Genomic DNA, 18,489 nt, shown 5'->3' with positions numbered 1-18,489 from the left:
GCCATGAACACGACCATCTGATCCGGGAATGTCCCGTGAACAAACCCATAGAGAAGGCTAAGGATCTCCCAAGCAAAAATCAGGATGGTTTCGTCCGACCCATGGGTAGACACCGAACCAACAAAAGGAACCAACCGAAGACAGGAAACACCATCAAAGGGTCTATGAACGCATTTGAGGTGCTTGGAGAGGAAACTGGTGCAGATGAGGATACGAAATACCAGCATCTGAGCAAGAAACCCTAGAAACGACCAATCAGAATGCCCAGATGCCGACTCTAATCTCGACTGATGACTTTCTCCTAGATCTAGGATTGAGGAAAGACGCAGAAGGGGACGAGGAAATGACATTAAGTGAAGTGGGCACAGAGGATCAGGACCTAAATGACACTCTAGAAAAAGAAGGAATGGACCTTAATACCATAGTTGAGAAATGGAGACAAAAGGGAGTGGATCACATTCTAAAGGAAGAGATTGACAGAGACAACTTCCTCTTCCTATCAAGGTAGGATGTAGCCCTGAAAGGGCAGAAAAGGGGTCTGGGCACGACAAAGGGATTGGGCATCAAGGCACAAAACCTACACCAAACACATTCTACTGCAAAACACAGGAAGAAACGGGGTAGAAGAACAAACAATGAAGTGCTCCATGAGCTCGGCCAAATGCTCATCAACTCGGGCAAGATGAAAGCCCTTGAGGCTTTCCCATTCTCCTCATAATACCTATTTAAATATGAAGATACTCTCATGGAATGCAAGAGGGCTAAACAACCAAACCAAACAAAGATTATTGAAAAAGAAAGTCACAAAGGAAAATCCGGACATTGTTTTCCTGCAGGAAACCAAATGCTCCAGGCTAAAGCTGGAAGGGATAGGCAGGAGCCTAGGAAAGAGAATGGAGCACACAGAGGTAGAAGGTAATGGTCTGGAAGGGGGCTTAGCCATCTTCTGGAACCCCCACTCCCTACTCCTCCTAAATGTCGAGGCCTCCAGATCTTTCATTTCCCTTGAAATGCAGATCTTGGGAGAAGCTGGCACATACTTATTCACAAATGTTTACAGCCCCCAAAGGCTGGAGGATAAGCTTCAGCTGTTGGAAAACCTATCCAAGCTACAACAAAGACACTCTAATGCTAAGGCCATCTATGGCAGCGATTTCAACATGATTACCTCTCTGGAGGAAAAGAAGGGAGGGCTTCATACCCTAAACAAAGATGCTGAGGCCTTCATTTCTTTCATCAGAACAGCTAACCTGGTGGACATCCAACCCAAAAATGGCATATTCACTTGGAATAATAAGAGAGGAGGGGACAAGCTTATCGCATCTAGGCTTGACCAGTTTCTGATCTCAGATACCATTCTCCTTGAGGGAGTCACGGTGGAATCTGATATTTTTCCATATGGAGGATTGGATATTTGGCCCATCTCTTTGAATGCAACTATCTTTGGTACGCCTAGAAACAGACCTTTTCGCTTTGAAAAATTCTGGCTCAGTCATCCGGCTTTCACCACCAACATCCAACTATGGTGGAACGAGCACTTGGACATTAGAGGTACCAAAATGTTTCGGCTCCAAGCCAGATTGAAGCACCTAAAGGCAAAGCTACGAACATGGAACCAAGAGGTTTTTGGAAACATTTTTGAGGACAAACAAGCCCTGGAGGATCAGATGGCTTTAATACACAACAACTGGATCAAGGGGGACATCTCCCAGAACTCCATTAACACAGAGCGTGACCTCTTGCAAAAGTGGAATGAGAGATGTCACCAGGAAGAGACACTATGGAGACAAAAGTCCCATATACAATGGCTGAAAGAAGGGGAGAAAAACACAAAATTTTTCCATCGATCAGCAATGGATTATAGATGCACTAATAAGATAACTAAGCTTACAGATGTATAGGGGACCTCCTTTTAGTCTCATCAAGAGATTTCCTCCATCCTCAGGAACCACTTCAGTCTTATTGCTACATAATCGGACATCAACAGATAAGAGGCTATCAATGTAATCATAACCTCTATTCCCAAGCTGATCACAGACGAGTAGAACAGATCCTTAGATCGCCCGGTTACCCTTCTAGAGGTAGAAGAGGCAGTCAAAGGCATGGCTAATGGCAAGGCTCTGGGACCAGGTGGCTTTACCATTGATTTCTTCAAAACGTGCTGGGACATTGTTAAGCAGGACATATGGGCGGTGGTTGAGGACTCTAGAAGATCCTCCTCCATACTCAAATCCCTAAACTCCACTTTTATTACCCTCATCCCCAAGGAAGAGGCTGCCTGCACACCTTCTAAATTTTGACCAATAGCTCTCTGTAATGTGTTGTACAAGATCATCTCCAAATTCATGGCCAACAGGTTAAAGCCTATTCTCCCCTTGATTATCTCATAAGAGAAGTCCGATTATGTGGAAGGCCGACAAATTATGGACAATGTTTTATTGGCACAGGAAATGATCCACACCCTTTAATCTCAGAAAAAGGCTGGAATGATCATTCAATTTGACCTCTCAAAAGCTTATGATAGGGTCAGTTGGAATTATCTTGAAGCTGTGTTGGAAGCTTTTGATTTTTCCCAGCGTTAGATCAGATGGATTTTGGCCATGGTCAAATCTTCCAGCTTCTCTATCTTGGTCAATGGCGCCCCTTCGGACCCCTTCTTCCCATCCAGAGGCATTCGTCAGGGTGATCCTATCTCCCCTTTCATTTTTTTTTATCTTAATGGAAGGCCTAACTCACATCATTAAAATGGCTAAGGAAAGGAATTTCATCAAAGGTCTCCAACCCCTGAATCATTATCCTGCCACCACTCATCAACAATTCATGGATGACACCATGCTGCATGGTACCCCTTCAGTCAAGGAAGCCCAAGGTTTCAAAGCCATTTTGAACCTGTTCAGCCAAGCATCTGGTATGGATCTTAACCTGGATAAATCCTCTATTTTTTTCTTCCATACGCACTTGGCGGTCCAGAGGCACCTCACTAATATCCTAGGGTTCAAAAGACGAAGCCTTCCATCTAAATATCTTGGAATTATTCTCTGACAAGCCTTGGTAGAAACTCCACTGGGAGCATTTTCTCTCCAGGCTAGAGGATAGGGGCAATTATTGGACCAACAGAGTCTTGAACTTTGCATGAAGACTTGTAATGACTAAGGCGGTTCTTCAAGCCATTCCTCACTATATGCTTTTTATTCTCCCAACTCCAAAAATGGTGCTCTAGAAAATTAGGAATATTCAAAGGGTCTTCCTTTGGTCTGGCATAGCGGATAAACACAAATGGGCTCTTGTAGCCTGGGCTAAGTTATGCAAACCCAAAAACCTAGGGGGTTTAGGGCTGCAAGACCCGGACACTATCAACAAAGCTTGTGGAGCCAAGCTTTGGTGGTGCTGGATCAAGGAACCCCATACACCTTGGGAAAAACTATGGAAGGCCAAATATGCCAAGAATTGGAGGACTGAGGATCTGATCAGAATGACAGATGCCCCTGAAGGTTCCCCTATTTGGAATTTGGCCAGAGCTAATAGAAACCTCATTTAGGAGCACTTCTTTTGGGAAATTCGTAATGGCAACAAAGCTTTATTCTGGAAAGATGCATGGCAATAGATACCTAAACTGGAAAACCCCATTTATCTCACCCTACAGAGATGGTTTTAGGAAACAGGCAAGATAAAAGTCCATCAATATTGGTCTAGCAACAACGAGAACTAGCACTGGAGGAACTGGAACTTAGAGCCTCCCCCCCCAAAGGATGACATGATAAACCTCATCAGCACCCTAATCTCCACTTTGGATAAGAGAATGATTCGGTACACTTAGGAGGAGGACCAACTCAAGGAGGCCAGAATGTATCTCGAGCACAGGGACCTCGAAGACAAAGTAGCTTGGTACTCTAATGTCTGGGACAACACACTCTGGCCAAAAATAAAGTCTTTTCTATGGCTTCTCATGCATCACAAAATCCTCACCTGGGAGAATTTAGTGAAAAGGGGCTTTATTGGGCCATCCAGATGCCCCCTCTATGAAAAGGAGGAGGAAACAATGAACCATCTCCTTAATGACTGTGACTGGACCAATAATATTTGGGATTGGATGAAGGAAATATTCAAACAAACAAACAGACACAAGGATTCTATTCAAGACTCCATTGCGAATTGGCGTACCAAGTATTCCTGTTGTAATATGGTTAACACCCTTTGGAGGCTCTGCCCCAGTTTTATAGTCTGGACCACTTGGAAAGAGAGGAATAGATGAATTTTTCAAAAAGAAGCCAGGTAGCTTGAAACCATCAAAACAGTAATAATGCAAAGTTTAAAAGAGACTGCCCTTACCAACTGCAAAGCTGAGCAGGCCAATTTTCTCACCCCTAATGATTCACGCATCCTTTTGTTGTTTGGCATGAATGGTCTGTCGAGTAACTAGGCTCAAGCAAACCACCCTCGGCCAGCTCCCTCCCCTTCAGCCTGGCTACCCCCCATCCCGGGGTTCTGCAAATTGAATTTTGACGGGGCCTCCAGGGGCAACCCTGGTCCTGCAGGGCTTGGAGGCATCATCTGTAATGACAGAGGAGAAATCCTTCACATTTTCTACAAAGCATTTGGGGAGGCCACCAACAATGAAGCAGAATTCGTAGCCCTGGAACAGGGGTTGCGCGTCCTCATTTGTCTAGGTAAAGGCTCTGTAATAGTGGAAGGAGATTCTCTCTTGGCCATCACTATGGCGAGCAGAATGAAAAATGGCATGTGGCTAGAGAAAGTCACAAAGCACTGGAGATTAGCCATGGTCACAACAGTCATTGTGAAACATCTCTCCTCCCTCAGTAGCATTGTTCTACAAGCAGTTACGTGAAAGGCGAATGTCTTAGCGGACAACCTTGCCAACCACGCGGTTGATCATCCGATGGAGATCATTGACACTTGTTGGCAAGACGTCACAAGAAACGATCTTAGGAATCAGTGCACTCTCATCTCGAGGCAAGACCTTACCAGAGGATCGAGAGTAGAGGACGAGCTACAAGATACGGCTCATCAGTAACTTATGCGGACTAACCATACACTTAATGCCAATCGGAGGTACCACTGACAACAGTCCAATGGGGTACCTGAGGCAGGGTGGAAGATCACCCAAAAGGACGAAGGATATCGGACGGGGAGTATAATCTACAAAAAGAAGGATCGGCATAGTCAGCCTGAAGCAAATGAGGACACATGGCATTCAACCAGCAATGACAAGCATGGCAGAGTAATGGCTCTGAATCGAAATCATGAGAAGGTGCATGGAAATCCAAACAAGATTTATTATGACAAGAACAAAAAATCTCAGAAGGCGGAGCGAGAGATCTCAATCTACAACATTCAACCGCTAGCTATAACTAAGGTAATCCACCAGGAAACCAAGACATCGCATTCTCCTCGCTCGATTCCTAGCAATTTAAACTCTATTAGGAAGCTCACAGTCCCTTCAACCCACACCAACACCTGCAACAACACAATGGCAAAGGAGGGCAGTTGCAATAAGTCTACTAACTGAGACCTGGAAAAAGCCCATGAGGCTTATGAGACCTCGGTCTCTAGGAAAGAGAAACGAAAAATTGCAAAGCTTTAAGTTGCAGTCATCGAGGAAGAAGAAAAGTTGGACATTCAAGCAATGGAGAAGGAAATAGACTGGATCATAGACCCAGGCACCACGGACACCAGAGCAACGCAATTTGTTACAACTCAAAGCGAAATGTGGCGTATGAAAACCATGCTGGCCAAAGTGCTCAGCATGCAAGCAGAAGCAATAAAGGATGCGCACTAGGCCACTTCGCTCATTTCAGCTGGAAACACAGCAAGGTTAGACGCCATGGAGTTCAGCATTAGTGCTTTGACTTAGGAACTCAGAATGCTGTCACATAATCTGGGAGCTCTCACCAAACTCCTCAAGCTCTCCATCCATCAGGAAACAAATATTGTTGTTGATGTCTCGGCGGAGGAAATCGACACTAGCAGCCCCACTCCTTGAAGGATTTTAAAGCCAGATATAGTTACTGCAATGGCCGCCCCAAGTAACACCAGCAAGGATTATGTGGTCTTGGAGCTATAATAGCTTTAAGGCTCTTTGTTTTTCTCTAATGTCTCTTTCTGTCTTAGTTATGAGGTCCTCCAAACCCTCTCTCATTTTGTGTCCTATGTTAGGAAGCCCTGCATGGTTAGCCTCTGTTATGAAGTTGCGGGATCAGGTTCTGCTAGTCATTTTGGTTGAACAAGATGGAAGTGCTTTCTATGTCTATTCATACATACTTTTTGTATCTTATGTAATTTTGAATATAATATACATTTGTTGATTTACAAAAAAAAATATATTATAGTTGTTAGTGACTCTTCTCAGGTAGAGAAAATCAAGGAATAACGATACTATAGTTGTATATAATCTTACCTCTAAGGGAGCACAACGTTTTACCCATCTCATCCTTTCTGGGGTGTGAAAAAACATCAGACAAAGGAACTACTTGCATGAGAGAACCAACTGATCAAGAGCAATCATTTTGATCTGGAAACAAAATCATCTAAAGGACATTAATGGTAAGAAACTTCTGGTACTTTACCTGGGCACTTGTCAGACCCCGGTGAGATGAGGAGGCCATGACGATGCCATGATTTTCCTTCAAACCCTTGATAGGTTGCAGAGCCGAGCTACAAGTTTTTCATAGTACCAAATGGAAAACGCACATAGCAGAAAGCCTGAAGTATGTCACACGTTTAACCTGGGAGTGCGAGGACCATTGGATCCTCAGATCTAGATCCCACGATGGTGGGTTGACTCGGTGATCAAGGCTCTAGATTGTTCTGGCGAAAGCATTCAATGAATTATTGTCAAACATTTAAAGTTGGAGCCACAGGTGTTAGCACCACGCTCGATCCAATCCCAATTCATTAAAAGCTCTATTATATCGATGCATTATGCCATCAAGAGTATATCATATGCGAAGGAATATCGTGGATACACAGGACAATCCTCATTCAATTTTAAATAGTCACATAACCTTATTTAATAACCCTTGCAATCTGCTAGTAATATAGTTAATGGGATATGTGTTAGATAAGTTTTTTTTTTTTGTTACATGTGTTAAGGTGTTACATTAAGATTGAGTTTCAATTGTTTAAATTATATTTTTAAGAGTATACTTTTATTTAATATATTGACAAATTGTAAATATAGATTTTGTGATTTTATAATTAACATTTATAATCATAAAAGAAAATATTGAAATTTAAAATGTATTTACGTGAAATAGTATTATGTAAACAATGAGATTCAAGATTCAAATCTTTATGGATCAAACCAATTAGGAAAAAAATAGGAATTCAATTATTTTTTAATATATTTTTTATAATTTTTATTTTATTTTTAATATAAAATAGTTTCATTTTGTGAAATTTAAGGGAATTATTTTTAAAAAATCTATTAATAATTATTTTAGTAAAAAACTTGAAAAATTAATCCACAACAAAATTTAACTCAATTCCTATGATCCTTCTAAAATTACAATTGAATTTTAAATGAAACTAATTTAAAAGACATGTTTCAAAAATAAACCCTTAATATGTTTTAATTCAAGTGTATTTCACTTAATATTTTGTTCATTTGTTAATTTCATTTTTTTAATTGTGATTTTTTTTTAAAATGTACTAATTTTTAAAAATATATTTTTTATTTCTTTTCCTTCCTTTTTCTAGGTCACTTGTATTTACGAGTAATGGAATATTTATAAATATTAAAAAAAAATTATTTAATTTAGTGATAAAGCCACAACAAATTTGATTAAAAATGTCATGAGTGAGTGAATTTGGTTTTACATGTGTTAATTAAGAGATATCTAGCCATTTAATCCACCGGTACAAAATTTTGGTTAGAATCTTCTAGACGTTTATGGGTTTGGTCGGAATTGTAACACCCCCGGTTACCTTAGTTTTAATTTCCGTCTTTTACAAACATTTTAAACGTTAAGCAAATACCTCTTATGGAGGTTAACATGTTATTTTGTTAGTTAAGAACCTAAGTGAGTTAGAAATTACTTTTAATTCTTATTTAAAAGAAATGATTAATAATTTACCAAAATATGTGCTATTTGAGCAAAGAAAAGCTGAGGGGGACAACTAGAGTGCCTAACTCCCAAGAAACAGTTGGAGGAAATAGTTACCCCAAACTACAAGGGACTTTCTTTAAGGAAAGGATCCAAGGAAGAGGAGGGGGTTGGTGTTTTTCTTTGGAAGAAAGTTAAGAATGGAGAATTGGGTTGAGGTTGTGCACTGCCCAAGGGCTCAGTTCCTGATCTGGTAAAGACCAGTGGAAAAGCTCAACCTCTATAAGAATATTCAGACTGAGTCGAGGAAGACTTTGAGTGCCTAGCTTAAGCTTGAAAGGAAGCTCTTGACTATAACCATTGTTTTGGTAGTTGGGAGAGCTTAGGGGGGAGAATGGTGAACAAACCATTCTCGTTGGCAAGGAGGTGTGGCCGTAGCTCGGGAGATTTCTTCAGTAAAATGCAGATAAGTATTCTGAGCACATATTACAATTTTTTTAATTGGTAATTTTTAGAATAATGAAATAAGATAAAAGGAAAAATCACTACTATAGAATGCATTGGAATAGAGTTATGAAGAGTTAAGGGATGAAGTAGTTTTTAGATTTACCACTTTATGGTATAAGGAGATAACGTAGATCCGGTGAACCATACAAATGGCAGAAGAGATAACTAGTTGATGGTGTGAGTTGCCTCTTAGCAGAATAAAGAGAAGAAGTGGCGGTCATCACCGTTTGCAGTAACAAAACTAGGGTATCAAGGAGGGATCAAGCTGTACTGTAAAGAGAATACCCTTCACCCATGAATCTGTGTAGTCTACGATAGTTGAAGTATTCCATTTTACCTGAGCATGGCCGTAACCATGGTCTGGTAAGAACTGTAACGAAGGGATGAACAGAGCTAGCCTCTCTGCAGAATCACCAGAAAAAATGACAGTGAACATCGAATACCCAATGGGTAGGTACACTAATCCAAAGCAAACAAATCCAAGCTGTTGAGAGCCTCTTTCCAAGATCGACGGTGGAGGGAATTCCATGCGAGTTGCTGAGATCGTGGACAGATGGAGGCTGGTATCTCAGGATCGAGAACCATCCAAAACCATAGCGAGGGTTAGAGCCGTGGGCTATTAAAACTTTAACCAGTGCATTTAAGACCCAAACCACCAAGTGGTAACCAAATTTCGAGAAAACATTTGTTTATAAAGGTCATTAACGTTAGGTAAGACGAGAATGTAAGGTTAAGTACTCACTTACCTTTTAATAAATGATGACACATTAATTCAATAAATGATATTACATAATAATAATAATAATTACTGTGTTAAGTGCGGGTAGATGTGCTACAAACGGTATCAGAGCCCACATTTCAACTCTGTGGCCTTAAGGAAAATACGTTGACAAAACATTTTTGTTTCAGAGAGGTGAGCAGAGCATGCGCAAAGGAGCGTCATCTACACCATCATGAAGAATGGCCACCGAAACAGAATTTACACCACACATGGGAACTAATCTTGAGGTATGGGTGCAGTTAGGAGAAGGCATTCGCGGTAATACATATACAATGCTACTGGAAACTATGAAACAACTTCGAGATGAAATGGAAAATATGAGGGAAGATAATGAGAGATTAAGACTCAAACAAGAAATAATATTGAAGAGTCTTTCTGACAAACAGAACCAAAGGAATCCAAGTCCTAGTTAGCAGGAGGAGAATATAAACAAAGAACACCAACAACGAGTGAAATATTTCTAGTTAGAGAATGAAGAAGGGTTAGAAAATGTATCAGGTCGTAAAGGTAATAAGAGACAAAAGACTAAATTACTGGGAGAATTTAAAAATATCAAACACCTGATGTACGACAGAGAAAAAGAAGAAATTGTTTAAGCCTGGCTAATTAACATGAACAAGTACTTTCAGATCTATGAATACGAAGATAATCTAAAACTAGACTAGCCCTTTTCCAGCTGCAAGGAAAAGCTACCTTGTGGTGGGAGGAAGTTAAAATGGTATGGGCAGTGGATGAACAAGAAGTTACATTGGGGCAATTTCAAAAGTATTTTAAGGACAAATACCTTACTGAACGATTTTATGACTAGAATCCAAAGAATTCCATGATCTTAGATTGGGGGAACAAACTATGGATGAGTTTGTGATCAAATTCACGTCATTATTAAGGTATGTACCTTATATACATGAGGGAAAGCTAAAGTGCGATGATTTGTTAGTAGTTTACCAGCTTTTATGAAGGAGAGAATAGAGTTTGATAGTCCAAAAACCATGGACGAAGCTATACGAAAGGCTAGAATCTACTATCAACAAATGAAGCAAAAAAGGAGAAAGTAGTAAAGGTTGGATGGAAAAAAAGGGACAAAAGAATGCATTCAGTCCTAAAAATGCAAAACTTGGAAATCCCATAAATATGTTTAGAAAACCTCAGAATGGAATGCCAGGGAAAAATCAGGCGAAACCAAGACAATCTGTTGAGAGTCAAGATACAGAAGCCTCCATCAAACCTGAGGGCAGTCGACAACAGAGGTTGTCATTGCAATGCTGGGGTTTGTAAAGAACCCCATTATTACAAAAATTTCCCCCACCGTACTAGAGCGGGACAAGTGGCAAACGTTTAGGAAGCTTCTACAGTTGGAGATTTGGCCCGAAGCATTCCTCGAATAAATGCAGCATTGGAGGATAACCAAGCCGAGTATCATCCTTCTATGGTGGAGTTTGAAGGTACAATTTCTAATCATCCTATATCCATTCTAATTGACCCAAGAACAAGTTTGAGTTATGTTAGTCCTAAGATAGTTGAATTATGTCACTTAAACTCTACCAAGTTTAAAACCCCTTGGTTGGTCCAAATAGCCACTAAGGCCAAGCGTAGGGTTTCTGATAAGGTAGAAAAGTGTCTCTTAGAAATAGCTCGGAAGCCAGTAAGGGTAAATTTCAATATGTTACCCTTAGGGTCTTATGATGTACTGATAAGAATGGACTAGTTACAAAAAAATTGGTCAGTTGTTAACTGTAAGGATAAGTCGATAAACTAACTCTCTGAGGAAGGGGTTAGACAAGAAATTCAGGGTATTTGAAAAACTGCTAAATTACATCCTATTACTACCAACCAGTTAAGTAAATGTATTCAAAAAGGATGTAAAGTGTATGTTGTACAAGTTGGTTACACCAATTCAAAGACAAAACAACCACCTTAAGAGACATACTGGTTATTCAGGAATTTGCAGACATTTTTCCTGAGGAGATACTGAGATTACCGCCAAAAGGAGATATCGACTTTACCATAGAATTGATACCAGGACCTGCTTTGGTATCGAAAACTCCTTATTGAATGAGCATACCTGAGTTAACTGAACTCAAGATGCAATTGGAGGAACTTTTCGATAAAGGGTACATTCACCCAAGTGTGTCACCCTGGGGGGCGCCTGTGTTATTTGTAGGGAAAAAGGATGGGACCCTACGACTGTATATTGATTATAGAAAACTTAATAAGTGGACTATAAAAAATAACTACCCACTACCAAGAATAGATTATTTGTTTGACCAAGTGAAGGGAGCCATTGTCTTCTCCAAAATAGACCTATGGTCAGGTTATCATCACATTAGAGTAAAAGAAGAAGATGTTTGCAAGACAACATTTAGAATGTGTTACGGGAATTACGAATTCATTGTATTGCCTTTCGAACTCACTAATCCACCAACAACCTTTATGAGTCTGATGAATGACATTTTTCATCCTTATTTGGATAAATTTGTTTTAATATTCATTGATGATATACTAATTTACTCTAAAAACTTGAAAGAACACCAAGAACACCTCTGAATATGTTGGAGAGACGGAAGAGACAAAGCATGAATTCACAAAAAGCATGAGTTGCCACTCTTCTATTGATCACACAAAACATGATGATTACAATGAACCCAGTGAAGGGTATTTAAACCTTTTCCAACTAGATAATTGCCTAAAATATCTTGACATACAACTAAATGCAATCACACACTCAAAGTCGTCTATCACTTAACTCAACTTGACTCAACACTCAAACACTCAACCACTCAATCACTTAGTTAACTAACACTCTATGTTTAGCTAACTCCTCATGCAAGTGTAATTATGTTATTTTAACACTCCCCTTAATTACGATTGCTAAACTAAAATATGACTCATGGCAACTCAAACATGCCTGCTCGTCTATGTCTCAGCGAGGCTTACAAACACCCAAGTTTCTTCTATGAAACTCAAACACATCTCGTGCTAATGACTTAGTAAATATATCAGCCAATTGATCACTAGATTTACAAGGCTTCAAGTGAACTTCTCCATTGCTCACAAGTTCTCTATTACAGTGATATCTAGTATCAATATGTTTTCTCTTTTGGTGACACGCACTATTCTTGGATAGTGAAATTGTTGAGGTGTTGTCACAATATATTGTTGTTGATCCTTCTTGTTTCTACTTGAGTCCATCAAGTAATATTCTTAACCACACTGCTTGACATGCTGCTGATGTTGCTACAACATATGCTGCTTTTGTTGACGAAAGTTTCACAGTGGGCTACTTCATAGATGCCCATGAAATCACACTTGAACCAAAGTGGAACACAAAACCAGAAGTGCTCTTCCTATCATCCAAAATGCCTGCAAAATCATTATCTGTGTATCCAATCAAATCCTTCTTTTCTGTGCTTGCATACATAATGCCACAATCTCTAGTTCATGCTATGTATCTTAGAATTCGTTTTCCTGCACTCCAATGTGTGTCTTTTGGAGTATCCATAAATCTGGAAATCAAAATAACTCCTTGCATGACATCGGTCTTGTAGCTGTGAGATACATGAGGCTACCAACCAATATTTTGAATAAATTTGGATCGACATCTGATCCTTCTGCATTTTTTCTTAACTTTGTACTTGTTGCAACTGGTGTAGGGAAGGACATGTTTGCAATTTTCCATCCTGAATCTTTTCAACAAATCTTTGGAATATTTATTTTGACAAATAAAAATTCCTTTTTCAGATTTCTCAAATTCTATGCCAAGAAAATATTTCATTAGACCAAGATCTGTCATCTCAAATTCTTTCATCATGGCTACTTTAAATTCATTTATCTCAAAATCACCTGTAAAAATCATGTCATCAACATATAAGCAAACAATCAAAATCTGTCCATGCTCATTTACCTTTGTGTACAAGGTAGGCTCAATGTTGCTTCTGCAAAATCCATTCTTGATCATGTAGCTGTTAATTTTGGTATACCAAGCTCTAGGCGCTTGCTTTAGTCCATAGAGTGCTTTCTTCAACCTATAAATTTTCTCTTCATTACTCTCAACTTCATATCCTGAATGTTGCTACACATAAATTTCTTCTTTGAGGATTCCATTCAAGAAGGATTGTTTCACATCCATCTGATATACTTTCCACTTGTTCTAAGTTGTTGTGGCTAGAATTGCTATTACAATATCCAATTTGGCTATCGGAGCAAACGTTTCTCCAAAGTCTATTCCCAGTTGCTGCGAGAATTGTTTTGCTACAAGTCTAGCTTTGAATCTATCAATTTCACCTTTCTCATTCAACTTTGTCTTGTACACCCACTTCACACCAATTATATTTTTTTCCTTTGGCAAATCAACCAAATCCCATGTGTCATTCTTTTCAATAGCTTCAATTTCTTCATACATGGCTTGCACCCAATTTTCATCTTTCATTGCTTCTTCAAACGAAGAAGGCTGGAATGACAACAATTAAAAATTTGAACTAACATCCAAATCATCATAAATATCTTTCAAACTTCTCATCTTTCTCAAGTACCATTGCTTGATTCATCACCTGATTGATTGCTGAGAGAATCTTGATATGTTGATCTACTTGAGGATCCATGCTGCTCTGAAAATCTTGGAGTCCTTATTGGTGTGTCTCTGTTTGGTGTCTTCACTTGTGATTCTTGCTGCTCCTTTTCTGCTACATCATCTTCTTCCATTAGTGGCACTTGTGCATCAACTGTTTTGTCTACAATTCCATTCCATGACTCGTGTTCCTTGAACACAACATCTATGTTAATTATGGTCTTCTTTGTGATAGGGTTATAAAATTTGTAAGCTTTTGATTTCTCACTATAGCCAATGAATATGCATTTTTCACTTTTATCATCCAATTTTCCTCTTCGCTCCTTAGGCACGTGTGCATAATCTACACATCCAAATACTCTGAGATGAGACATGTTGCAATACATACCTAACCATGCTTGCTCTGGTACTCTGTTCATCACACTCTTTGTAGGAGATCTGTTGATCACATAAATAGCACATGCCACTGCTTCTTCCTAATACTCATTAGACAAGTTTTTTCCTTTCAACATGCTTCTTACCATGTTTATAATTGTCCTGTTCTTGCTCTCTGCTACACCATTCTGCTGCGGTGTGTACCTGGTTGTAAATTGTCTTCTGATCCCATGTTGTTTGCAGTAATCATGGAATGCCTTTGAGTCATATTCTCCACCGCGATCTAACCTCAATACCTTGATCTGTTGATTACTTTGGTTCTCGTATGGTTTTGAATTTTTTGAACTTTGCAAAAGTTTCAGGCTTCTACTTAAAAAAGTAAACCCAAGTCTTTTTGTTATAGTCATCAATGAAAGTGAGGAAGTAGCAACTTCCACCAATTGACTGTGTCCTCATAGGTCCACACAAGTCTGTATGCACTAGCTCAAGAGGTTGCTTTTCTCTGTATGCAACTCCCTTTGGAAAACTTTCACGGTGTTGTTTTCCCAAGATGAAACACTCACAAGTACTAGCAGGCTCTTTGATGGGAGGTAATCCTCTGACCATTTGTTTCTACTGCAACAATCTTAAACTAGAAAAGTACAAGTGTCCAAATCGAAAGTGCCATAACCAATAATCATCAGAACATGCAACTGTAAAAGAACTCACCTGACCACTGTAATTCAAAATTATAGGAAAGAGTATGTTCCTCTTCATCTGCACCTTTGCTATCAACTGTTTTCGTGGGTGCTTGTCATATATAACAACTTCTTGACCTTGAAAGATAACTCTGTATCCTTTCTGTTTCAATTGTCCAACACTTAACAAATTATGTTTGAGACTAGGAACATAATATACCACTGAGATTGTATTTGGCTCCCCCTGCTTGGTCAGAATCTTGACCACTCCTTTGCCATCTACTTTCACAGTCTTGTCAGTCCTCGAATTTACCTATGTTTTCACAGATTGATCGAAATTTGCAACCAAATCCTTGTTTCCTGTCATGTGGTTACTGCAACCACTGTCTAACAACCACACACTAGCAGAAGTTTCATGCATGTTATGACAAGCTAAGAACATGGAGTTATAACTCTCTATAGGGACATTAGCTCTCTGGTTCCCTTGATCAACTATCTTCTTCCTGCAATCACGAGCATAGTGACCAAATTTATTGAAATAATAGCATCTCACCTTTGATTTTTCAACTCTTTGATTATTGTTGAAGCTTCTATAATTGCTTCCACTTGCATGTTCATGCTCTTCTCAGCTATCTTTCTGACCACCATATCTTCCACTTCGTCCTCTGCCTCTCGATCTATTTCTATCTTGACCTCTATCTCTTGAAATAGAAACCTGACTTTTGAAAGTGGTCTCTAAAGTGGAATCCTTATTTCTGTCTATCCTTGCCTCGTGCGATAGAAGTGATCCCATAAACTCATCAAATATCAAGGATGCCAAATCCTTGGCTTCTTCTATGGCTGCTACCACAACATCAAATTTGGTAGACAAATATCGAAGGACCTTCTCAACCACTCTTTGATCTTTTACATCTTCACCATAAATATTTAACTGATTTACAATAGTTATGAACCGATTCATGAAAGAGCCGATGTCCTCTATCTCCTTCATCTGCAAACTTTCAAAATCTCTCCTAGTATTCTGCAACTTAACAATATTGACTTTGGCCATACCTTTATAGTTTGTTGCCAAAGTATCCCATGCTACTTTTGTTGAAGACGTGGTCATAATCTTTTGGAACACTGCTAAGTCCACTCCTTGTTGAATAAGCTGCAACACATGTGAATTATTCTTCTTGTCTTTCTTCCATTGTTCCCTCTCTTTATTACTGAGAGCTTGTTCTTCTTCTTCGTTCTTAGGTTCTGAAAACCCAAACTTGACATATCCCAAACATCATGTGCTTGCAACATGATCGTAATCTTAATGGCCCGCACATCGTAAACTTTCCCTGTAAATGGTGGGAACTGGGGTTGGAGATTTGAGAAGCCATCTTTCTCCAAAAACTTCTCTTCAAAAAGAATAAACCCTAAATTTCTCTTCTTCTTTAAAAAAAAGGAAAAAAAGAAAAAAACCAAAATTTAAGTTTTTTTTATTTTTATTTTTTTTCCAAAAACCTTATTTATTTATTTTTATATAAAAAGATATTTTTATAAAAAATTCCTTAAATATAAAAACAAAAATCTTTCACTACAGGTTTATAAAACTTTAATTAAAAAGTCACGTTCACACTTTTTAAAAAATGTCTCATAAAAACCTTCACTTTACTCTTAAAAAAAACCTTCACGTTAGTCGTATGAAGTCTTACAGTTCTCCTTTGAAAAAGCTTAACAAACTTTTGAATTTTTAACGGCTTCTGAATTTTTAAAGCGCTGCATGTGCTGTATGAAAGACTTTTTCTCTCGTTCCTTCCTATACCGGCTGCTACAACAGGTGCGGCGATTGTGGTTGACGCAATTACGGTTTCAGCTGGCGGCGTGGGCTGCGACCCTCCTTCTATCCAGAATAATTCGACCTGATTGCTCAACAATCAACAAGCTACGACTTATCACTCAACGGCTACGCTGAAACTTTCGACCCTTTACTTGGGAATCTGCAGGTTGCCGTTACAAAATTTTTGATAGTTCTTCTCTAGCTCTGATACCAATTTGTTGGAAAGACTGAAGAGATAAAGCATGAATTCACACAAAACATGAGTTGTTGCTCTTCTATTGATCACACAAAACATGATGATTACAATGAACCTGGTGAAGGGTATTAAACCTTTTCCAACTAGCTAATTGCCTAAAATATCTTGACATGCAATCACACACTCAAAGTCGTCTATCACTTAACTCAATTTAACTCAACACTCAAACACTCAACCACTCAATCACTCAGTTAAATAACACTCTATGTTTAGCTAACTCCTCATGCAGGAGTAATTATCTTATTTTAACAAATAGTACTTCAAGTCCTAAGGGAAAATCAATTGTATGCCAAATACAGTAAATGTGAATTTTTATAAAAATTAGATTCAGTATTTAGGCCACATTATATCCTTAGAAGGTATAGCAGTAGATCCGGTAAAGATTGGGACCATCATGAATTGGACAATTCCCAAAAATGTAACCGATATCAGATCTTTCATGGGCTTGGCTGGTTATTACCAATAATTTATAAAAGGGTTTTCAAAAATTTCATACCCTATCACTTCTCTACAGAAAAAGGGAAAGGCCTTTTGCTGGACAGAGGAATTTCATTGCAGCATTGAATTGCTGAAACAATTAACCACAACCCCTATATTAGGAATAGCAGACTCAGAGAAGGAATTCACGGTATGCACAGATGCTTTTCAAGAAGGGGTTGGAGGTGTGTTGATGCAGACAGGGAGAGTGATATCCTATGAATCTTGAAATATTAAAGATCATGAGAAAAGATATTCATCTTATGACCTAGAATTAACAGTTGTGGTCCACGCCTTGAAAATGTCGCGACACTACCTATTGGAGAAGAAATTCCTTCCAATGATAGATCACAGTAGTTTGACCTGTTTCTTCAAACATCCAAACTTAAATGCTCGACAAGCAAGATGGACAACCTTCCTAACCGAATTTGATTTTGATATTAAGCACTTGAAGGGGAAGGAGAACCGCATCGTAGATGCTTTAAGCCGAAAAGTGCATCACATGTATGAGATCTCATTCAGTAAGGTGGAAAGTAAGTTTTTAAGTAAAATTAAAGAAGAAGCTATGAAGGATCCTGAATATTATTTTGTTTGGCAGCAAGCTAAGAAAATAGTAAATTCGGGGAAACTGAGCGACTATAGTATAAACTGCGATCAGATGTTGACTTTTAGAGGAAGAATCTTTGTGCCAAATCAAAAAGCTATAAAACAATACCTACTAGACAAATTTCACAGAAGCTTGTATATGGCACATCCATGCTATCAAAAGTTGTTTTCATCAATCAAAAAGAATTATTTTTGGCCTGGGATGCAGAAAGATATTGTAGAATATCTAGCTAAATGTTTAGAGTGAGAGGAGATTAAAGCAGAACACCAGCACCCAGCTGGTCTATTGCACCCATTCCCTATTGATGAATGGAAATGGGACACAATTACATTGGATTTCATAACTGGATTGCCCAGATCCAAAAGACAAAAT

At 38.9% G+C, this 18,489-nt stretch overlaps 1 protein-coding gene across 1 annotated transcript; it reads left to right on the top strand.

The window, feature by feature from the left end:
- Window positions 1–731: 731 nt before the first annotated feature.
- On the top strand, window positions 732–1,901 carry LOC149222936 (uncharacterized). Its single transcript, XM_089387723.1, has one exon. The coding sequence runs from the start codon at window positions 732–734 to the stop codon at window positions 1,899–1,901; it is 1,170 nt and encodes a 389-aa protein (XP_089243849.1).
- The last annotated feature ends 16,588 nt before the right edge of the window (window positions 1,902–18,489 follow it).

The sequence above is a fragment of the Pinus tabuliformis genome, chromosome Q (genome assembly GCF_031772625.1).
Source record: "Pinus tabuliformis cultivar Carrire ecotype Pingquan chromosome Q, CPIR1, whole genome shotgun sequence".
Classification (NCBI taxonomy): domain Eukaryota; kingdom Viridiplantae; phylum Streptophyta; class Pinopsida; order Pinales; family Pinaceae; genus Pinus; species Pinus tabuliformis.
The sequence above is the reverse complement of the archived record's forward strand: the minus strand, read 5'-3'. Positions and strand labels throughout refer to the sequence as shown.